This window comes from Typopeltis vanoorti, chromosome 6 (genome assembly GCF_054136105.1).
Source record: "Typopeltis vanoorti isolate ZY-2024b chromosome 6, IOZ_Tvanoo_1.0, whole genome shotgun sequence".
In the NCBI taxonomy this organism is placed as follows: Eukaryota; Metazoa; Arthropoda; class Arachnida; order Uropygi; family Thelyphonidae; genus Typopeltis; species Typopeltis vanoorti.
The window spans coordinates 3079204-3104034 of record NC_143554.1 but is presented as its reverse complement, the minus strand read 5'-3'; the positions used below and the strand labels follow the sequence as shown (position 1 = coordinate 3104034).

The 24831-nt window shown below is 37.3% G+C and overlaps 2 protein-coding genes and 1 long non-coding RNA gene across 3 annotated transcripts in view; all 3 read left to right on the top strand.

Annotated features, from left to right (window-relative positions):
• Nucleotides 1-6719, top strand: part of LOC150105251 (ciliogenesis-associated TTC17-interacting protein-like) — a 46253-nt gene extending 39534 nt beyond the window's left edge. The window contains exons 7-9 of the mRNA XM_090393919.1: nt 5498-5562; nt 6563-6663; nt 6708-6719. Coding sequence (XP_090250045.1) covers nt 5498-5562; nt 6563-6663; nt 6708-6719 — 178 coding nt within the window. The remainder of the gene's footprint in view (nt 1-5497; nt 5563-6562; nt 6664-6707) is intronic.
• Nucleotides 6718-15696, top strand: LOC150105250 (uncharacterized). The gene is made up of 3 exons (XR_016548470.1): nt 6718-6807; nt 10905-10988; nt 15683-15696. It is a non-coding gene; the product is annotated as an uncharacterized LOC150105250 (long non-coding RNA).
• Nucleotides 15697-15735: 39 nt separating this feature from the next.
• LOC150105249 (ciliogenesis-associated TTC17-interacting protein-like) overlaps nt 15736-24831 on the top strand; it is a 203974-nt gene continuing 194878 nt past the window's right edge. The window contains exons 1-2 of the mRNA XM_090393916.1: nt 15736-15844; nt 15946-16064. Of these exons, the coding sequence (XP_090250042.1) occupies nt 15815-15844; nt 15946-16064 (149 nt within the window). The 5' untranslated portion in view covers nt 15736-15814. The remainder of the gene's footprint in view (nt 15845-15945; nt 16065-24831) is intronic.

The following is a 24831-nucleotide window of genomic DNA, read 5'->3' as shown; positions in this document are numbered from 1 at the left end:
GAATATGTGGTTAAGAAAAAGGAAGAAATAAAGAAAAGAGACAAAATATATTTGTGAAACGAAATGGTGGCAATGATGGAGGCGTCTTATGAAATTTCCTTTGTGTTGGCTAAAAAGCACAAGCCTTTCTCTGATGGAAGTTGTTAAGCCCTGTCTCGAAAAATTTGCAAAATGTCTTGGTGATAAGAATGTTGAAAGAAAAGTAAACCAAATTGCTCTGTCCAAACAAACAATTACAAGACGCATCGAAGAACTTTCTCATGATGTTAATGAGCAATTGAAAGTCCATGTTCATGCTTGTTCTTTCTTTTCTTTAGCTTTGGACGAATCAGCTGACATATGTGATGTAGCCCAATTAAGCATTTTTATAAGAGGAATTGATGGTAATTTTAACATCTTTGAAGAAGTTATCGGTCTCGAGTCACTTCATGAAAAAACAAGAGGGTCAGACATACATGACAAATTAAAGTCATGTCTAGAAAATCAACAACTAGATTCTAGTAAGCTCATCAGTGTTTGCACTGATGGAGCACCGTCAATGGTAGGTAAAGTTTCTGGGACTTTAACTTTACTTGAAAGGTTTTTAGGTCGTTCTCTACTAAAGCATCACTGTATTATACATGAAGAATCTCTGTGTGGGAAAACTCTAAATTTGAAGCATGTTATGATACCAGTTGTAAAGTGTGTGTGAATAAAATTAGAGCAAGAGGGTTAAACAGAAGAGAATTCAGAGAATATTGTGAACTGCTAGATATGGAATATGGTGAACTCATCCTTCATTTGAGGTGCGCTGGCTTTCTAAAGGACAAGTTCTCAGTAGATTTTGGAAGCTGAAAGAAAGTGCTCGTAATTTTCTGGAAGAGAAGGATGAGCTGCATGAGGAAAAAAGTCCCGTTGTGTGATGAGAAATGGCTATTCGATTTAGCATTTTTAGTTGATGTTACCAGCCATCTCAGTTATCTAAATTTGAAATTGCAGGGCATAGCTTAGTAAATGACATCAGTGCATTCAAAATAAAATTAAAACTGTTCATCTCCCAGTTAGAAAACGGGGATTTAAGTCAATTTCCACATTTAAAAGAACATAATGAATCTGTTGAAGATAATGGCAACTTTACACAATATACTGAGAAACTCAAATTATTGCAAGAGTTCTTTAACAGTCGTTCTAGCGATTTTGCCGAAGAAGAAGACCGCATACTTGCATTTATAAATCCCTTTTCACTTACTGAACAAAAAATCTTGATGTCTAGTAACATACAAATGGAACTTATTGATCTCAGAACCAATTCTTTATTGAAAATGAAATTTGATGAACTTCCACCACTCCCAGATGCTTCTGATAGAATTAATTTCTGGCGATCGTTGCCCTGTGAACATTTTCCAGACCTGAGAAAATTTGCTCAGAGTTATATCTGTCGTTTTGGAACTACATACAGATGCGAACAAGCATTTTCGTCAATGAAAATGATTAAGAACAAACTACGGTCGCGACTGACTGATTGAAATTTGAAAAACTGTTTGATACTTTCTGTAACTGATTTCACTCCAAACATTACAAGCTTAGCAAAAGCAAAGCAATTTCAAAAGTCTCAATAAAATAATTAATGTTTATCTTGTCTTTATATGAAATCTGTTTATTTAAAACTGCTAAGAGTGTCTATATTACCACATATATAATAAATCATTTATGCAAAGCTGTTACATATATCCATATTTTTAAAGGGCTGAAAAGTGGTATAAGTTTGCATGGCGCATCTTAACTTAAAAATGAAAAAATTGACGCATGAACTATAAAAGGTTGGCTACCCCTGTGTTAGCTGAAGCTGTTCTGAGGATTGCATGTACTACTCGCTCCTAAGTAAGAGTTCTTAATAAACTTGCCACTCAACATATTCGCTTGCATTGAATTTAATTTTTCTGATTCAGAAGGGACAATCGGAGATTTGTCATCGAGAAAATAGGATATGAGTAGATGTATCAAAAAAAAAAAAAACAGTTATTCCACAACGATCGAACTCTGTCAGGAATATTTTTCATCTTATAACATAATTTCATTGCAGGCGTTCCCAAAATATTATCTCAAGTAATTTTTTTGTGGAAACGTGTAATTTAGTAGTTGAATTGAAACACACGCGCGCACACACACACACACACACACACACACACACACACACACACACACACACACACACACACACACAGAGAGAGACTAGCATTAATTGAACGTTAGTATTCCGTAGTTTCTTTCTTATTAAAAAAAAATAGACAAGGAAATAGTAAACAATTTTATTTAATATATTTTGATTGGCTTTTGATCTATGTTTATGGAATTACTAAGAACATCTTAATAGGTACCAATCACTGGCATCATCACCGTTTAAATTGTTCAGAATTCAAGTTCTCAACAATTTAAATTAGGAACTCTAATTTATTCCTCTAATTTCAACAACTGAAATTAGAGGAATTGGCTCATTTTGTTACGCATAGAACTCATAAAAAGGTACTTAAAAATAAGCTTCTGATACTAAGCAATGGCTTCGTAAGTATTTCAACTTAAATACCATTCTGCTTCTCGTTTCTTAAGCCTGATGAAACACTAAAATTGCACTCTCAAACAATCAAATATTGTTTTGCGAACGTACGTTTTAGTTGTTTTTTTATTTATTTTTGTTTTTCTCCGCCCTTTGAGCCATGTTTGTTACAAATTGTATTTTTTTTTATCGTGTCAATTGTGGGTAGACGCTATCGAAAAATGACACAAGGTGTTTCCTGTTGGGAGATTTCAAGGAAGTTCGTAGATTAACTAAATACCAATTAGATATTATACTGTAAAATGACGTCATACTATCTGAAATTAAAATTCTGCTATTATTATTTTATTATTGTTTTCAGTTTGGCACTGTATTCATACTCCACTAATCTAGAAATAGTCTAGCAATAACTACTAATATATGTAGGACTGTCCCCCCCCCCCCCCACACTATCCTGTAATTTATAAGTGGAAGCTGCGATTTGATATCTTAGCAGTAAATGGTCCGTTAGAATTTCGCAACGAGCAGCCTTTTAATGTTAAGAAAATGTTGCCTTTTAAAGGTAATATTTTCTTAAACGTTCAAGAGTTGCGAAGCATTCCTTTCTGTTTACTTTACAAGAGCTTTCAGAACACTCGTCTTTTATCACATGTCTTCTTCCAAAAACAACATCTGGTTTAATTCTTGAATACAAAGAATCCGAAGCATAAGATATTTTAAACTTTTAGCCATTCTTTGTCTTTACTGACATTTCCCTGTTGAAAATTAATTTTGTATGAAAAGAGAAACTCCATATTTTCATGTAATAACCCAGCCCTGTATGTATTCTTCCGAGTAGCTTAACTCGGAAGAATCAAAGAATATTTTTCATTCTGGTGGTATGTATTTCTGTTCCCAAATTATCACGGTACAAAAAATCGCTCATTGTGTGTGTAGGATGCCATGTCCGCAGGCCTATCTGGTCGGCAAATTGTGGACAAATTGGGCCATTCCAGATCAACAAGCAGTGATAAACCCCAAGTATGAAATTCCCAAGTGGCGGGGTGATGGTATGGCTCTGATTTTCCGGGTTTGGTCTCGGAACTGTTTGTTGTGCCAAAAATATTGAACTCCGAGAGGTATCTGAACAATGAATTGCTTTCTATTTTGTGGCATTTTTGCAGAACTGAACCATTGCCTCTTTCGGTAAGACGATGCACTGCGTCATAAGGTTGCTGTGGTTTGTGGACGTGAATGTCACCACACTTGACTGGCCTCCGCAGAGTCCTGATCTCGACTCGCTCGAACGTCTGTGGGACGAACTGGAGCATCGGGTGAAGTCGAGGGGCGTCTGGCCCACGACGTCATTACAGGAAGAACGGTCCAGAATCCCCACTGATCATTATTTATTGTGTGGCTGGAGGAAAGTATGTCCCGTAGGATTGCTGCAGTTATCTCAGAGGAAGGATTTTATTAAGGTGGGCCCCATGGCTGTTTGTTCCTCACACTGTGGTGTCCGTTGACTTCTTTCCAAGTAGTGTGTGTGTGTGTGTGTGTGTGTATATTTATATGTGATCAGTTTAAATATCAACCTGATTATTCAATTCTATTTTGACTAGTTTTTCCATATTTCGATTGATTCGTCTTCGCCTGTTAATTGTGAATAGTTTTTATACTACACAATGTTATGGTGAAAAAAAAGCATACGGTTTGCTCAACTGGTTAAAGAAATTTGAAAATTTTCGCGAGAGTGTAATCAAAACATTGTTCATTATTTCTATATTCGCTTCTGTCAAATAGCACTTAAAAAAACTTTTTTTACGCAATAACTAATGGAACTAAGATAAGGCAGTCCTTTTTTTGAATATATTTTGGGGTGAATTACTCGGTAATTAAAACAGATTTCTCAGTTTTAATTACCGAGCAGTTACTATGCGTTGGGAAAAGTGATTGGCGGGGCATCTTTCTTCGCCAACATTTCTTTATATTATTTTCTAAGGAAAAGAACGAGTAGTTAGTGTGGTCATTAGACTATTATTCGCACTTCTCGACGAAAGCGATGGAACTGCAGATTCCAGCGAGGATGAACATGCTCCGTCGAAGTTATGGTGGTACAGCACATGATTCACGCCAGTGTGCTGCTACTGGGTGCGACGAATCTGTTGAACAGCATCTTTCCAGAAAGTTTCGGGACCTTTCCAGAAACCTGGGTGCGGTATTGTAATACTGGATTTGTAAAGCTCTCAGTGGTTGCTAGGGGGTAAAGTTACTGTCTAGACTGAAGGAGGAATCACAGCTTTTTTTTGGGGGGGGGGGGGTATTCAGGCAGCTAATAAATGTTACCCTTATTTATGTAGGAAATATTTACGGCTGTCCCCACTCGAAGAAATGTGATCGCTTCAGGATTGAAGCGATTCATACCATACCGTTCTCCACTAGATTCCTTCTAGTGGAGAATGGTAGGTACAAAACAGGCAGTGTTTGGTGAGTTCATTGTAGATGTTCTTACAGTTCAGCATCAAAGGTTTCAGTAATGAAGAGGAAGAATACAGTAGTCTCAGAAAAATTATGAATTGTTGAAAATTGGTTTCTTCTGCGAAACGTGATTTCTTATCACGACCTCTCTTCTCCCTTTGGATACCAGCATTTCCTTAGTTCCGATGCCCAGAATCTACGAAATTCTTGTAGACCAAACGTTTCTTTCGACAAGTAATTGAATTTGCGTTTTAAATTGCTACAGGTTGCTCTTATCTATTCCATTCGTTATATTCAAGCTCACTTTACGAGTTTCGAAATGACAGCGAAATCTTTTCGCACTTAATAAATTGTCTTATTATTTCTCTCTCTCTCTCTCTCTTTTTTTTTTTTTTACTATGATTTGTTTTCGAATGTGCAAATGTATTCCTAAAGTATTAGTACCTTAATTTTTACATTTTATAAATGAGAAATTTATAATTTTATTTATTTAAATTTTATTTCTTATAGAATTTTAGTAAGTCTCGCTCGGCTGAATATTCCGATTAAATTTCAACGCCCCACAGAAGCTAAAGGTAGTCAACGTTTATTTATTTTTATTTATTTGTTTATTAACGTGTGTGCGCGTGTACTGTTTTCTTAGATAATTGCGCCCTCCCCTCCCATGTTAGAAAAATTACACAGACGTTCTTTTCTACAATTCTGAGTGCTAGTGACAAATTATGTGGCCCAGTACTCTGTAAAGGCAAGGTTACGTGGTTGACTTAAATCGAGGCATCCAGCGGGGTTTGCTGTTATGGTTTGCCATCATTCAGGCTGTGAAATTTGCAGTGCGGTTGACTGAAATGCGATGATAGAACAAATCCAGGATATCAGGAGGATCACACAAAATGAAGAGACGGATACCTTCTAAAAAAGGCTCGCTTTTCATCAATGGGTTATCCGAACAGGTTGGAGTTTTGCCCCTGATTTAAGTAATGAATCTTGGTTTTCATGTAATATGTAGCGTGTGAGATCATAAAATGCTCTTCAAATCAGATGGATAGTTTTGGGTATGTCAGGAAAATGTTATTTTATCACTGAATTCTCATCTGGTAATAGTGGTGTAGTAGGAATGCTTCGCCTGTATCAAACCACGATCTTTTGTCTTAGGACCCATAAAAATGAATACCACACTTCATCTTGATGTTCTGAGCAATTTTACGTTGCAATTCTGTGAAATCAACTATTTGAGTTTGGGAGTGGAAAATAATAGTTTCTGTTGGCACAGAGAATCCCAATCTGGAACTCGATGAGGATCATTTTTGGATGAGTTGGAATGTAACGTAGGTCTAGGCCAAATGGCCAGCTTTGCTATGTAAGAAGTGGCTACTGTTTTGACGGAGTAATTAGGTAAAATGTCGGTTTGTTTGCGACAATAAAAGCTTTATGAAAGACAGGTTTGTGTAATTTTTGCAACACGGTGAATATGCCGTGATCGGTTTAAGTAAAACGCCTTTTGGCTGCTGCACTATTTTATAGCTTGTTTTTAAGAGTGGTGTTACGTCTGTCTTAATGCTATCCCATTCAATTTAGGTATAAGTAACGAAGAGGAAATACTTTTCCCAGAATGTCTGACTGCTGTTTCTTCATACTCAGGAAAAGAAATCGGCTTACTATCGATTGTCGCAGATAAAGTGAAGAGAGACAACAGAGATTATATTTTGATGCACGTTAACAGTCACATGAGTAGTCATGGCTGGCCCTGTGGCACGTTGATATTTTGTTACCTAACTGAAGAACTGGAAACAGTAGAATTTGAAATTACCGATTATATAGAGGTAAGTTTTTTTTTTTTTTTTTTCCCCTTATAGGTAAAGTCAGTTTAAATGGAAGAAAAGAAACTAGTTTGCGGTGCATGCGCAAGCATTTCCCTAGCTTTGCTTTTATGTTCGAGCATCCCCCCCCCCAAAAAAAAAATAATTTACTTGCTTATTTGGTTCAACAACTTGGTTATTCAGTTTGTGTATTGCTCTTTTTTCTTTGTTTTTTTTCATCAATGTTGTCTACGACGAACCAAATATTTGTCTGTGGTTCACTCGCTCTTGTACCCGTTTATTGCATCGTCAACAAATGCATTTGGAATTCTTGAATTTTGTTGTCATCACAATGATTTTTTTTTTTTTTTTAAAAGAAAATTCTTCAGATGTAGTGCCTAAATTCTCAGACATGCGAAATAAGATGCATTGACTTTCAACATGAATTTCGTTTGTTTTGATGTAAAATTTAGTGTGCATCCTTGTCTTACACTTATCTTTCTTATTCGTCGTCTATATGGATCGCATTATGAAGACAAATGATATTAAAACGGATATATATCAGACTTAACTCTTGCTTTATGCAGATGATGTACTTAAAATATATCCAATGCAAGTCTCCAGGATTCTCTGAACTAAATTGAAAAACAGCTGTAACAAATTTGGAATGAAATCAGCAATAAAAAGATAAACAATAGGCAAAATAGGCAGGAACATAGAATACTTCATCTGTATTCTCAATGGAGAACTTACAGAACAAGCGACAACATTTTGGCATGGTTTTTAGTGAAGATGGCGGGAAATAGACAACAGAATAAGTTAAACATGGTATGGTGTGGTTTGAATAAATTTCTAACCTGTTTTAAGTTACGGATTTGAGAGTCGGGTGGAAATAAAACACTTGATCGCACGTAAGTTTTGTGAAAAATTAGTAACCTGAACAGATAGCATCAGTGGCAGAATCTTATCGAAAATGAAGATATCGGGAAGGAACTCGACATTGCTACCATTAAAGAATATGAGCGGAGCTAATCTGTGGTATGGTTACTTTTTTTTTTTATGTGGCTCACCAACGAAAGGTGTGTGTGTGTGAATCTGTAGTACATTCGTACCGTGAGTTAGTTAAGGATTTTTCTATTTTTATTGATTTGATTTTATATATATAATATTTTTTGTACTTTTACTTATTTTTTTTAGAAAGTCCGGAAACTCTGCTCTAGAGACCAAACATGGAACTTTTTCAAGCCACTTCAGGTCTTTAAATACCGAGACGGTGGTCTTGCACTTGACGATGAAATGCATCTCCACCTACAGACATCCATCCCCTCGGCGGGATTCGAACCCGTAGCCTGGAGAGAGAGGATGCGCTAACCACTCGACAAACAGGCCGGCGCATCGGAAAGGTTAGCAAAACAGGGGTGTTTGATGCCAAGATGACAGGAAAATACTCATAGGAAGACCAAGATCTAAATGGATTGATTCAGTCAGACTTGCCTTAGAAGACGAAATGTTAGATACGACAATATTCGAGTGCTGACAAGTAATAGACTTATTTAGGGTAAAATTCTTCAAAAATTAATAACAAAGTAAACTTAATCGTGTAGCACTGTCAAAGTAGCCCTTGCGGGTACATATCTGGAAAACATGACGATGTTCAAAATCCGCAGGTAATGCAGGTACTGTGGATCAAATTTGGGTGAGAAAGAACCAATCTGAATTACTTGATAAAGAGAAAGCTATTTTGACAACGAATGTAGTTGGATTAAGTTATTGGTAAATATAGTGTTAGAAAATGATAAATGAAACTCGTAATTTATATATCCTTGCTCTTGCTGATGTCGGCATGGATGACTAAGTGGTTAGCGTATTCACTCGCCAACCAAAACGTTGCTTCGGTTTGGTTTGGGTTATAGTTTATTTGGCACAAAAACAACAAAGGTCATATTGCGCCATAGTAAAGGTTACAGCTATACATAAACAGTCAAAGAAAATTGTAAACAATGCGTACAAAATGTACAAAAAATAAGTTCCACAATGCAGCTTCTACATCTAAACAAAATTACTGCAGACGTCACAGTAACACAGTCAAAAGTGACAGCAGTACATAAATAGTCGAGAGTACAAACTATTAAATAAAATACATGTAAAAAAAAACAAGCCAAGGAATGATGCAGTATCTACATGGAGATGAAATTACACCAAATGTTATTACAGCAGAGCATCCGTATCTCAGTTGGTATAGACCAGGGGTCGGCAAAGTGGTCGATATCGACCCCTGGGGGTCGATAAATGTCCAGGAGTCAATAAACACCGAAAACGATTTTGAGTAACACCTAGAAAACATGCAACGTCAACTAGCTGATCGCGAAGCGCACGCTCTCCCGATGAAGACATCTAGAACAGAGACAATCAGGGCTAGTACGCATTTATCGCCCATAGCTATCAGAGTGGTGTTCAGTGATCTGATAAATTAGAATTTACTATGTAATGTTTTTAAAGTTATAGTGCCCATAATGATGGCCCCTGATAGTAAGAAGTGCCGACAGTATTCGCAGGAGTATTTAAAATTTGGATTTATACCATCATTTACCAATGAAAGGGTGAAGGAATTGTTATTTTTAAATTGAGAAATTTTATTATTGATAGCATTTATTTAACATATTGGGGGTCGATGATGGATCACGGATTCCATGAAGGGGTCGATGGTCTAGCAGTTTGCCGACTCCTGGTATAGACGAAGCCATTTGGTCCGAAAGCCCTGGGTTCGATTCCCGTTAGTGACTTGAGGAACCATTATCTGATCTCTTTCGACGAATGGTAAGTTAGCTGGCCTCCTACGGTCGTCGGGGTTTTTCGTCCCCCAGAACAGGCAAACCGGCCCCGGGAGCACACGCATCTACAGACATAGGACACTCCGGGAATAAGGATTGGCCGATCTGTTCCGTGGGATTTCCGGTTTCGAATCGTAACAGACCACAACGCCAAATACGTAAAGGAAGAAGTTATCACAGCAGTACATAAATAGTGAAAAATGAATTATTTTACAAGATGCATGCATAAAAATTAAGTTTAGCAATGTGGTATCTACATAAAAACCAGATTACAAAGTTACACAAGGTAAAAGGCACATAAATAGTCGAAAATAAACTAATAAATAATATGCATGTACAAAAGTTAAGGAATGCAGTATCTATATATCCAAACAAAATTAGTTAAATATGTCTACAAATTAATTCTTTGTAGAAAGTTTTAACTTTCTACACTTTTAACATCATGCAGTCTGCCTGACGTTGCTTCGGGTTCGAATCCCGCCTTGAGCACAAATGTTTGATGTCCTTCATTCATGGACAAAGAATAGACCGGATCACTATGGAGGAAGTAGATTTGACCCAATCATCTTCCCCATTATGTGGGGAAGGGGGATTCCTCATCAAGATGCATGCATCAAAATTAAGTTAACCAAATTTATAACTAAGATAAAAAGCCAAACGGCTTTTTGTCTTAGAGATTTTATCATATCTTTTTATCTTGCTCCATCTTGTAAAATAATTCCTTTTCGACTATTTATGTATTGCTGTGATAACTTCTTCCTTTACGTATGAGAAAATATCAAGGATAATGAGGGAGCTTGCTCCACCTTTGCTTCGAGTTGCCTTGGTGTTGTACTACCAGATGTTCGCTTACGCTTGGATTTGCCGATAGTTCTTCGGCATGAAGCTCTTAGATTGTAGTTTTGGATCTCAGAGTATACTGGCTGTAAAATAATAAGGGAATTTTATCCCCTTAATTTAACCAAATTTAGTTTTTTTCGTATGATGTAGAATTCAATCAGCAATTGTCTGGGAATAAACAGAATGAATTCCAAATCTTTATTAGCAAAGAGAGCAAAATGAAGTTATTTTGAAATCGCCCAATTAGTATATTTTCGATTTATTACAGGTTACTCTTCTTTGTCATAAATTCAACTCTATAAATTATTTCGCTATTTGAAAAAAAATCTAAGCTAATTAAGCAAGATATTATTTGATGCACGACGTATTGTAATTAAAGATAAGATATCTATATTCGATTTTATATTATTTACAATGCATTCGTTATAAGTTTGGACTGTTAATTTTTAGATGGCTAACACTTATCTGGAAAACAGAATTCATTACACCAACCAAAAAGATCTCCCTGTGACCCGCCTGTCTGTCGTAAACGATGTAAGTATATTATATTCCTAATGATGTAGCGTATTATAATTTTATTGCGAGTTTTTGAAAAGAGTATTTGTTATGGATTTTAAGACTTAATGTTATGTCTTAATTTCTCAAATAGTGAGTATTTTTCAGAGAACTAAAAGCCAAACACACGTTTTAGTTCTCTGGACTGGTTGACCCAGTGGTTGGTCATATTTGCTTTATAAGTAGAAAGGCTGCAGGTTCGAGTTCTGCCTTGGACACGGTTATTTGTTGAATATCTTTTAAGTTGGACATAAATTTCATTGCCCTGTGTGAGACCACCGCCACGCTTATTGCTATTGCAGGTCTGAAGTGGCTTGAAAAAAGGTTCCATGTCGTCTCTAGTGCATTCCATGTCCGGGTTATCTAACTACAGATTAGAGTCTACGGTACTAAAGGTGCTACAGGGTTCAGCCCTCTGTTAGTAAGTTCCACAAAGGACTACCAAGTACCAAAATATCCATTGTTTGCTCTGAACAAGCTGGCATCGTATTCTTGTAAATCAGGCGAAGGTGTTTTATGAAAACGAGATATTCACATTTAGGTGTGTGTGAGATGAAGTCAATGAAGCGAAGCACATATTTTAAATTTGTAATACTAAAATATACTATATAGAAAATCTATAATTTTTTTTTTTTTAATTAGTGTTTGATCGGTGTCTCCGTTACCCGGAGCTTCTCTCGCTATTCTAAATATCTGTCGCGCCGAGATCAACATCTTTAATTGGTTCCTGACAACTGTTTTACGCTAGTTGTCTCGCAGTAGTAAAAACCATTGGAACCCAATGAATTGCTGCTACATTTCGTAAAAGAAATGCTGTGTCTAAAATCTTCATGTCAGTGTTTGCAATGATCTGTGAATGTGATGTTCAGGTTGTTTGCCAATATCGAAACGGACGAACTTTCGCATGTTTGACTATGAATCCCATTCGCCATTCCTTTCGTTCCTATTCCTGTTTTTCTTTCTTACTTCATGTTTAATGTGGTATTGTGTGTTGAGAACATATCAAAATAATCAGCATGCAAATGATTCGAGGCAGTCATAGAAACGGCTTTCATAGAAGTATACTCTACTCTATAAACTGAAAACAAACAAAAAAAAAAGTCTTGTAAAGTAAATATCTCTTGACTTGCAAATTATTCTGAACAATTTAACGGTTAAGTTCTATCGCAATGATGGGGCCTGTTTGGTTGTAGGAATAATAACGAGCATCATTATTATCCCAAGTAAACTTCCTTCCTGATTTGTTCTTCGTTTAGACCTGACAGGGGGCAAACGCCACCTGCAAATTCGATTGCTAGCCAAATATAGCAAGTTCAATGGTGCTTAATTACCGAGAAACAAAGATAATAAGAACTGTATCTGATTCTTGCAATATGCACTTGTTTCAATACACTGTGACTTTGTTGCAGGCAAATTACACCCATCTTTTTCAGGTAGGATGGAAATGCAGTAATAGAAATAGAAATTAATGAACAAAGTGCAACATAATTTGATTACAAAAGCTTAGCCAGAGTACGAAAGTAATTCTAACGGGCATAGTCAGTCTCTCGAATGATGTTGTTGGATGCTTGCAAATAGATTGATATGTTTACTGCCATCATGCTGTTCTTGTAATGTTCAGCATGCAGTTAATCCCAATAAGTGCATCTGGTGTGTGGAAGTGGCATATTGGGTCGATTGATGTTGTGGTGGTAGCCAGGAGAATACATTTTGCAGAGTCATAATTTTTCTTTTTAGTCGCTCAGTTTTTCCTTTCCCTTTCACTAGGGAAGTCATTGTGTTGGTAACCCTTTTACTTTTGTTAGATATTTAACGATCCTCAGCAACCCCTTGTGAATTCGTAGTTGCAGCAAGTGACTCGAACTATTGTGGAAGCAGCAAGAATTGAAATGTCTTGTGATGGACTTCGCTCAGTGATCACATGAAGCGTGATGATAATCCCAAAATTATAGTGGTATCAGCGAGAACATCATCATGCTCTACACAATTAATTTCAATTTCCAGAAATATTTAACGGAAGAAATTTACTTTCACATAGATCGATATTGCTTCTGCTATCATTGTTGTTTTAATGGCGTCAGGCAAATTACATTGCAAGCTGCACTCATTTCTGCAAATCAAGAAACTATCCCCAACATATCTTCCCCTGGTATGCGATTTGTAAGCGTTGTGGTCATGTTCTGATTTCCGATACCATCAACAGTCCTGAGTTTTATAGATCTAATTTTCTTAGAAGGAAAGGTATGCGCAAGATGTGCGATTAGTCTACCCGAAAGTGACAGTCATGTGAGTGCCATCTATAGACGGTAATAAGAAAAATAACATTCAGGATTGTCTTTTATGTCCGTGGATTTAGTGAATTTGACCTCAGTTGTTGAAATGATATGGCCTACTCTTTTAATAAGTGATTTTATGAATGCCATGCTGCATATGTATTTATGATCCCTGTTACAATATAATAAATTTAGTTTAATCCTTTATCCAAGTGTGAGCAAACAAAGTTTGCGCCTGAAAGTATCTTCAGGACTAGGGCAAGGTGATACAACACCAGGGCAACTCGTTGCAAAGGTGTAGCAAGCTACCAACACTCCTGTCTCAGTATCTCCTTTAATGCAAAACACATCTCCTTGCGGATATGTCTCATGTTATGCATTAAGGGAAGGGCCACTACCCAGACTAGTTTCGACCTTTATTGAGGTCTCTTCAGTGGGAGCCATGCCCAAGCTGAGATACTAGGCAGAAGCATTCGTAGGTCATCTCTACCTATAGGAGTTGCCAAATGGTGTGCCACCCTTTTTTTTTTAATAAATTACTCTGGATTTAGAGAAAGATGTTGAAAGTTTATTTTTCACTTGGTTAGAGTATAATAAATTTAGTTTAATCCTTTATCCAAGTGTGAGCAAACAAAGTTTGCGCCTGAAAGTATCTTCAGGACTAGGGCAAGGTGATACAACACCAGGGCAACTCGTTGCAAAGGTGTAGCAAGCTACCAACACTCCTGTCTCAGTATCTCCTTTAATGCAAAACACATCACCTTGCCCTAGTCCTGAAGATACTTTCAGGCGCAAACTTTGTTTGCTCACACTTGGATAAAGGATTAAACTAAATTTATTATACTCTAACCAAGTGAAAAATAAACTTTCAACATCTTTCTCTAAATCCAGAGTAATTTATTAAAAAAAAGGGTGGCACACCATTTGGCAACTCCTATAGGTAGAGATGACCTACGAATGCTTCTGCCTAGTATCTCAGCTTGGGCCTGGCTCCCACTGAAGAGACCTCAATAAAGGTCGAAACTAGTCTGGGTAGTGGCCCTTCCCTTAATGCATAACATGAGACATATCCGCAAGGAGATGTGTTTTGCATTAAAGGAGATACTGAGACAGGAGTGTTGGTAGCTTGCTACACCTTTGCAACGAGTTGCCCTGGTGTTGTATCACCTTGCCCTAGTCCTGAAGATACTTTCAGGCGCAAACTTTGTTTGCTCACACTTGGATAAAGGATTAAACTAAATTTATTATACTCTAACCAAGTGAAAAATAAACTTTCAACATCTTTCTCTAAATCCAGAGTAATTTATTAAAAAAAAAGGGTGGCACACCATTTGGCAACTCCTATAGGTAGAGATGACCTACGAATGCTTCTGCCTAGTATCTCAGCCTGGGCCTGGCTCCCACTGAAGAGACCTCAATAAAGGTCGAAACTAGTCTGGGTAGTGGCCCTTCCCTTAATGCATAACATGAGACATATCCGCAAGGAGATGTGTTTTGCATTAAAGGAGATACTGAGACAGGAGTGTTGGTAGCTTGCTACACCTTTGCAACGAGTTGCCCTGGTGTTGTATCACCTTGCCCTAGTCCTGAAGATACTTTCAGGCGCAAACTTTGTTTGCTCACACTTGGATAAAGGATTAAACTAAATTTATTATACTCTAACCAAGTGAAAAATAAATGATCCCTGTTACAGTTATTTGATTGCATTTGAAAAAAAAAAAAATTAAAGCATTAACAGAAATATTTTATATTATCTCCTTAGCTGCCAGCACAATTAATAATAACAATGTCTTGTTGTGGAAAGAATAGAGCGCAATTCCATCCTAATAGTAGGATACTAAACCATTTAATTTGTTTTTGTATCAATAATACCGTCCTTTCCGTTTGGAAGGGAACTAAAACCAAAGTGATATGACTAATTGAAAGTGAAAATGCCATGAGATACTTTCACGCATCAGTGATATTGTGTATGGTATTTTCCGCATTGTGTATTTTTTTTTTTTTTTTCCTTCATGCAAATTGACGGAGGTCCCCCTCGATCTTTAGCAGTTTTCTCAACAATGCAGGAAGGGGAAGAACGAGGGGTTATTTTTGGAGATTGTGTAAGAGTGTGGTTAACAAGGATGTTAGGACTAGATTTTTTTTTCCTTTCTTTTTTTTTTTTTGCTTAGATGGTGGTGAATCTTTTATCCAATGTGGAATACGTTGCCAGAGGTGGTTGCGAATGCTTCATCTGTTAATGAATTTAAGAAGTACAATAGATATTGTGCAACTAGTGATTAGTGTGTCAATGTAGGGTCTCTTGCGATGAGTCTTCTGACACCATGGAGGCACCGTTATTATAATGATTTCCAAAAACAATTATATATTTTCAGTTCAATGAAACTTTTTTTTTTTTAGCATGCTCGAAGAGTTAAAAACCACACTCTAGCTGGCTTACAAGATCTTCTGTCGGAAGCAGCAGGAATTCTGTGGCAAAGACTTTTATCCAAAAGTGAAGAACTTCAAAAATTGGATTTCGTTACTTTTGATATGAACTGCAGCGTATGCAGAGTGCATTTTGTAAGTACGAATTTTTATTTCTTCTCCGTTCGCTTAAGAAACGGAATTAGGTTAACGATATGTGATAATTATTTGCTAAAACTCCTTGAATTTTTATGTAGGCCCAAGCCACAAAAAAAGAAAGTGCTGATGATAAGGAAGATGAAGTAGAGATAATAAGCAGGATATGCCATCCAGATGATCATGTTACTGTGTGGAAATCTGTGTATGACAAAGTCGGGTAAGGATTTAATTATGCAAATTGTGCTCAATAATTTCGCTGTTGACAACAAGCTATTCTCTAAACTTTGAAAGTTTGCTCTTTGCAGATGTAAGGTTAATGTTTCCGTGACAAAGGTCCACTTCCAGTAACTGCATTGAGATTTACGCATTACTTAACAGTTCAACTTGTGCCCCGAGTTATATTTTGAATTGGGGAGCGCAGTGAGAGCTTGACTTGGGCATCCGCAGAAAATTTTCTAGTTGGGGAAAAGCAAAATTTTCCTGGGGGGGGGGAGCAAAACTTGAAGAGAAATAATTACGTGAATAAATTTTTATTTATTTCATTTTTGTTTTTTTTTCACAAGTAGATCCCAGGGGGAAAGTGCCACGTCCCCCCCACACCTCTGTGGATGCCCATGGCTTGACTACATTTTATGTTTTTGTTTTTACCTTCCTAACATAATTATTTTATATAATTAAGATCATAAACTTCGAAATTGGGTTATAACTGTCCATAGTTTTCGAGCTCTTTCAGCTTAAAATCATTTAAACAATGAATTCTAACACCATAGAATGCTATCAGTTTATAAACACAATGGAGTAACTAACTATTCTTTCAGTAATACATGATTTTGGACTAATTTTCACGAATGCACGGTTATATTTCTTTTCGAAAATTTTTCTCATAACATGCAACCTTATGCATGTTGCAGCAAGTTAACTACTTATTTAGGCTGGGGTAGAAGACATTGTGAAGCTTTGTAAAGTATGTAAATGGTGATGTGCTGGCCATATTAGTAGATTGCAAGATGAAAGGTGAACAAAAATTAAGCACTGAAAGAATACCAAAGGTCACCAAAGAATAAGATGGAGAGATAATCCACAAAGGTTTGACATGAGATGGGGGACAATGGCTAAACATAGAATTGGAAAGTTACGGGGGGGGGGGGGGGAAGCTATATCCAGCATAGGATGCAGGGCTGTATTTACGCTTTTCCGGAGGTGCTCATTGTTTGGGACTTTAATTTTTTGGCACACCCAGCTAGAGCCTCATGTGCATAAGTACAGCCCTGACTGGATGGAAAGAAGCTAAAGAGGTTAGTTTTTAGGTTCGTTCACAAAACAGAGGGGTTATGTATTACATTTGTTTTGGAGTCCATCCCTTGAGGTAGTTCCAGAAACACCCCACGGTTCAAGCGATATTGCAAACGTCGGTAGTATTGACGTTTGGCCGTAAAGTCCTAGTTTCGAATCCCATTTTAACAAGTAAGAATCTTCATAAAGGCATTTTTTGTGGTTAAAAAAAGTGTCGAAAGATATCTGCTAAATTTATTTATTATTTCTATTTTCTTACATAGAGTGTGGTGGGTGAGTGGAACACATTGCCTGATTATGTTGTGAATGCTAAGAGTATGAATGAATATGATAGATATAATGTGACGTATAAGAATGTAAAACACAATCGTTAATAAATAATGCAAAACTGATTTATCTTACTTACATGGGCGTCTGCAGAGAGGGGGGACAAACAGGTGCTTGTCCCCTCTCAGGGATCTACTTGTGAAAAAAAAATTAAATAAAAATTTATTGATGTAATGATTTGTCTCCAAGCTTTGCCCCTCCTCCAGAAAATTTTGCTTTGCTTCCCCCCCTGTAAAATTTTCTGCAGACACCCATGTACTTATACCTTTTAATTAATTAAAAATTTTTGTCACAGTTTCAAGGGCATCGTCAATGACTTTCAAATTAAAGAACAAGAACTTCACTAGGGGCGAATTCTCCATGCTTGCTGCGCAAGCTCATTAATCGAGAAAGAAGTAATATTTATTTGTTAATAAATGCATGCGTTTATAATCATTCCATTTAGGCTTTTATTTTTGTAGACAGAAGACGTCTTAAGCTTGCGCGATAAAGGCAATAATTGAGCTTTGTGTTGTGTATCAAAGGCCGATGCTTGCTCGTTTAGTCAAAGCTACCTTGGCTTGCTCGGTTGTAGGAGCTTCCGGGTCCTCGCAGCAGCACTGCGATTTCATGCTCACGCATTGCCATTTCACATAGTCTCACTCTGTTGTTTAAACACAGGTCATACGCAGTCAACGTAGCTCTAGCCAGTGAGCTTCAGCCAGCCTTTACAAGTGTGCATGTTGCTTGGGAAAATTAAGTTACAACCAACTTTTTATGACTATGTTATTGACCAGTTCATAAAGAAGAACTGTAGGGTAGAATTTGTATTCAAGTAGCTAAATTGAAAAAGATTACAACATTTATTTTACAAATGATATTCTATTTGTATGATTAAATGTACATAAATTTCTAAATATATAGTTTTAAATGGTCAGTAATTTAATTCATTGTTCCGCTAATCAGACTTCAATCACACCTCTCACTCCCTGAAATAACAAGAACAAGTGTGAATTTCAAGACCAGCATTCGCCCCTGAACTTCACCCATAGTCTATGTAAGACTGTCGTCTACATAGACTATGTAAAGGTGACAGTCCTGACAATACTATTTTCTTATGTTGTAGTAGTGGAGTGCATTTTCCTTCTAACCTCGTCATTATTTGTTATGTGTGCCGTATGTGGTAGTTTCACAAGTTTTCTGTAGTACTTTGTCTCGAAGCCCAATAATCTTTTCTCATCCTCCTTTTAACGATGTCCCTCTCGCATCCGTGTAGTAGGACGGAGTTAACAAGAAGGTAGAGACTTGTATTGAGAAGGCAAAGACTTTTAGCTAGCTGTATTTTATTGTCCTTCCAAAGTGGTTGTCATCTCTGAAGGGCATCGGTTGCTTTAGCAATGCGTGCTTTAATGCCGTCTTTAGACCGGCCATCTCTGTGTTGTACACTTCCCAAGTAGGAGAATCTTCTACTTTTCTAATTTTTCATTGTTAACTGAAACTTTCACATGCTTATTGCCTGAAAACATCGTTTTTGATTTGTGAATGCTGATCTTTAATCCATAATCACTAAGTGTCTTAGAAACTCTGTCTGTTAAATCTTGTAACTGATGTTCATTCTCTGCTATCAGGTCACCACTGTCATTGGCAAAACTGAGATTTTTTTATTTTTATTTATCCCCCCCACACCCACCAACTGTAATTCCAATAGCATTGTTTTCTAAGGCTAAGTTTATTATATATTCTAAATAAAGGTTAAAACATCGGCGAAAGTATGCAGTCTTGATGCACACGTCTTTGAATTTTGACAGGCTTGCTGTAGTTGCTATTGATTTTTATTAACAGTTCTGAGGATGGTAAAGAGTTATAATTAGGGGTACTGTTTTATTGTCTATTCCATATTGGTTCAGTATTCTTCACAATTATTCATGCCATATTGAGTCAAAGACCTTCATATATCTCTCAAAATTGTGACATAGGATTTTATTATGTTCAATATTTTTCTCCAATGATATGTATTGTAAATAAATGATCTATTTACTCCTATTTTTACGGAATCCTACTTGGTTTTTCTAAAAGTATACTTTCTATTTTCCTCTCAATTTTAGAGTATTTTCCTAAAATTTTTAATTTTTAGGAAAATTTTGCTTGGATGACTGATTGAACAAGAACGGAAAGCGTTATGTTCAACAATGCATGTACATAATATAGGACGTCATGGTTAATTATGTAAAGATTCTAGTAAAACAAGATTTAAAAAGAATTAATTATGTAGCCAAGTTAATTCTGGAATTTGTGAAGAACTATTTACCATAAGACGGATAATTTAAGTCTGTTGTTTCTATTTAGATTCGGTCGATGTAGCAAGTTCTCACAACTCTTTGTATAAACTTCCCAAGAGACTAATTATATGAAGAGCCAAAGGCTTCAGTTCGATGACATGAACTTATTTAAGTTTAGGGATATTGCATCCCATATTGTTTCATAGCCGAATAAGAAACTCGAAGAGTTTCATGCTGAATATAGAAACTGTATATATAAGTTCGGCGATTCCAAGCGTAAGCAAATACCTGGATAGTGCAACAACTGACCCATTTGGTAGTGCAACACTGTGGCAACTCATAGTAAGGGTGGAGCAAGTTCCGATCACTATTCTTGGTATTTACCCATAATGTGAAACCTAGCTCCTAGGAGCTGTATTACTGTTCTACATTATGAGAGAAGGTCACTACCCAGACCGATTTCAACCTTTATTGAGGTCTCACATAACTTAAATAAGTTCATGTCGCCGAATTGAAGCCTTTGGCTCTTCATATAATTAGTAATTTATTAGGACACCTTCTTGGCAATTCTCATAGTAGGATATGTAAGTTCTGTTTGCTACAAACTTGGTATTATCTAGGTCTACCTACTCAGTGATGAGACCTCAATAAAGGTTGAAACTGGGTAGTGACCTTCTCTCATAATGTAGAACAGTAATACAGCTCCTAGGAGCTAGGTTTCACAATATGAGTAAATACCAAGAATAGTGATAAGAGCTTGCTCCACCCTTACTGCGAGTTGCCTCAGTATTGCACTACCAAATCGACCAATTGTTGCACTATTCAAGTATTTGCTTACACTTGGAATCACCGAACTTTATATAGTTTCTGTATTCGGCATGAAACTCTTAGAGTTTCTTATTTGGCTAAGAAACAATATGGGATGTAATATCCCTTAACTTAAACTTCCCAAGAGATTTACTTGTATGAAGAACCTTAAATTTCTTCCAAAGAACTCTGTGTCTGGTGGTGATGGCATTCCCTGCAAGTCCTGATTGCTATGGCTGATATAACTTAACATAGTCTAAATGGTCATCACGATGCACAGCTGCAGATCTACCTGTTTGGCCAAAATACGACAGTCCATACTGACAAGGAATTTGACATATTCCAGGGTGGTCTAAAGGTAGATATCTTGTTAATAGGAGGAAGGACACTTGTAAGCCAACAGATCTAAATTGTTTGACTCTACCTTCTGAGACCACTTTATCATAGGGAATGGTGACACGATGGCCAACTCTTCGGCCGTCGTGTCTTTCATCAAAACAATTTCACTGTTTTGGTGAAAGGCACATGATAAAGAAACTCTGTAATTATGAATTATCCTGTCGACATATGATTCAGTAAAATATTTACTGAATGTGATTCGTTTCTTGGGAGAGTAGCTATTCTGTGGGGCAAAGAGAGTGTGTGCTTGATGAACTAAAGTCTAGATTTTTAAGAATTGTGGTGTGAAAGAGGATGAATGTAAAGTCCAGTATGTGTTTTCTTTCTGAATACTGAAAAGTGAAGGCTACCATCTGGCTGATGAAGTAATAGGAGATCCAGGGCAAAATTTTTATACTAATTTAATATAAACGTAAGGCAAATCCGTTTTATGTTATTTATTAGAATGATTGATAGATATATTGCAGGCTGGAGAAAATTTCCGTAATATCTGTGGACCTTTCATAATGAAATATACGCAATTGTTAATAGTATAAATCTATCCCTCTCTCTCCCCATCAATACGTCTTTTGACCTCAGGAGAGTTAATGTAATAATTTGTTTGGAATTGTTTCAGATTTGGAAATATCGAACCACTTGTATTGGCAAACAAAACTAATAGCCATAAACGGGTCGATATTAATGTGCTAATGAAAATCCACAAGTATGTCAACCTTTGGCACAGTTGTGGATCATGAACCACTATCTGTGGAGTTCGTTAAAAAATGTAAACTTGCCATAGACGAGATGACCTCTCTCGCGAAAAGAACAGAATTATTCGCAAAGTTTCAACACCGAAAAATTCATGCAACATACACCCAATGAACAAAATATTAGATATCTATCTAATAGTGTGCTGGTCCTCCTCTAGCAAGAATATCAGCCTGTACTCTTAAGCACTGACTCGACAGATGCCAGAGGTAATTCCAGCCATGCATGTTGCAGCATTGTCCACATCGGTGCCTTAGCTGTTGGTCCCAGATACATGGATCTGATGTCTCACTCTACGACATCACAGGGAGATTCGATCAGTTTAAATTCCGGGACATTGTCCCTGGATTTAGTTGAGAATTCCTCAAGCCATGCCTAGGTGTTTGTGGCCCAGTGGGATGGCACATTGTAAAGCTGAAACTGACCATTGGCTGCAGGATGTGTGAAGGCCATGAAAGTGTGTAGGTGATCAGCCAGTACATTCTGGTAGACCAAGACAACCCAATTAACCCACTAGGGGGGGAGCATCATTCGGACTTTAGGAACAATGTTAATTTCTTACCTTCTTCCTCGTTTGCTTTTGTTAGTGCCTGCATGCACATACACATATTTGTACGTTATGTGCACGCAGATACTCCAGATACATGAAGGTTCCCATGAGAAGACTCCCAAAACTATCACAGATCCATCACCTCTTTGAACAGAAGTGACCTGGCATGAAGAGGACATAGCCTGCTATCAATGGCACACCTACACCCTCTCGTGAGCTCGTTACAAATGATAATGGGATTCATCCGATTACACGACTCTGGTTTACTATGCAGAGGTTCCAGTTTTGATGGTCCCAACACCAGGCAAGGCTCAATGCCTGATGATGTGCTATCAACATTGGTACATGATTAAGGCATTTGGTCTCTATAGCCCATGGCATGCAGGGTAAGGCATACTGTTCACTTGCTGAATGGTATGCCTGTTTGGATTTCTAACATTAAAACTGGATGTGATTTATGCTGCAGTTGTTCTGTATGAGCCTGGAAAGTCCACATCAACCCCAGTCATTAATGGTGTGTGTGATTGGCCATCACTTGCTTGTTGGGCACTGTTACGTCCATTGATGGTATACTCGCAGTAGATCCTTGATATGGTTGTCCTCGAGAGCCTAGGGTTCTTACCACTTGGGCAATAGAATGACTCCTTCACTAATAATATAACCACAAAGTCGTTAAGATCATCACATTTACTATGTTCGTCGATTGCAATAAACTGTTTGGAAGCCCGATGTCTGCCTATTTACCATCTGTATTTCATTTGCATACACGTCACACTGCACAAGGGAATGCGATTGTCAACTTCCAATCACCATACTGTAATGTTTTGAGTGTATGTATGTATGTATGTAAATAGCTACTAAAAACTTGTTGACTGCAGTGTTAATTTGGCAGAGAGTGCATGACAGTAGTTTTCTTTTCTCGCTTATTTGTAAGTTCAAGACTGCTGAAAAAGTTTCATTATAATTGAATTTTTATTAGCAACATGATTTGAAATACTTCCATATTGATGGAATAGGCACCGTTGCTCTTTCTCGTTATGTCAATTGATTGGAATGGCTGGGTTAGAATCCTGTTTTATAAGAGTTTTATCAGTTAAAAAGCTTTATTTCTTGTAGCAAGGCTTATACGTTCTTCATACATAACTGTTAATTGACTTGAGGAATTTACAATGCATAAAACGGATATTAATTAAAGGAAACTTTAATGAATACCTTCAATATTTTGGCAACGTTACATTGCCATCTTCAGGAACATACAAATATGGTATGTGCATGCAGGCACTAACAAAAGCAAATGAAGAAGGAGGCAAGAAATTAACATTGTTCCTAAAGTCCTAATGGTGCCCCCTAGCAGGTTAATTGGGTTGTCTTGGCCATTGGGCTGAAGTTCTCACAATGTAAGTCTCCCAAATTTGGGGCAGTCTCATGCACCCAAATTTGTTGAGGTTTGGAATGTTTTTTAGAGCTGCTGATGAGTCCGTGAATAATCTTTCGTACTCGAACTTGCTGAGGTGTATTATTTTAGTTTTCTTCCAACGAATTCTATGGTGAGTATCTATGGCATGGTCTGCAAGCCCAGAGTGGCTGTACTGATGAAACTGGATGTAGTCTTTGTGTTCTGAAATCCTGATATTCGCTGTTCTGCCTATTTGGCCAAAGTAGGACAATTTACAGCTGCAAGGGACCTGGTATACACCAGGTAGGTCTAGGGGAAGTGCTTGGTCTTTGATGGAGTGGATAAGGGATGCCAACTTTTTATATGGTCTGTAACAAGAAGTTAGGTCATATTTTTTGAGGATATTGGTTATTTTCTCAGATGTGCCCCAGATGTAGGGGATGGTGATATATTTAGTGTAATCTTTATTGTGAAGGGGAGGAGGAGGGGGGGGATTGTGGTTTACTGGTTTTAGTATTTTGGGGATTTTTGGGGGTTGTAGCAATTGGCTAAGAAAGTGTTGAGGATGTGATTTAGTTCAGTGGTTAGGGCATCGTCATCTGAGCAGATTAATTTTGCCCTGTTATATAGCTTTTTAATAACTCCATATTGTTGTGAGGGGGAGGGATTGTTGGTGAATGTATCTGTCTGTATGGGTGGGTTTTCTATAAACAGAAAACCAAAGATCCATCAGGCTGGAAAGTGATTAGTGTCTAGGAAGGGGGGGAGGGTGTTGTTTTCCTCTTTTTCCAAGGTGAATTGGGCCCTGGGGTGTTGGTTGTTTAAGTGTGTTAGGAAGGAATGGAGTGTATCTGAGCCTTGTGGCCAAATAGCAAACACATCATCCACTTATCGAAGCCAAATAGTGGGTTTTTGTGGGGCAGAGTTTAAGGCTTTCTCTTCAAAGGTCTCCATAAAAAAGTTGGCCAAGGGTGGGGAAAGTGGCAAACTCATGGATGTCCCCTCTATTTGTTTGTAGAATTTCCTTGCCAAATGAAATAGCCAGAGTTCGAACTGAAATAGGGCTGAGATATTGGGTGGAAATTTGGCTTGGATGAGCTCTAGGGTTTCCTTGAGTGGGACATTTTGTGAATAGGGAGGAGACGTCAAAACTGACCATTATGTCAGTCTGTTGGAGTGAGAGGTTTTCTATACTGGCTTTGAA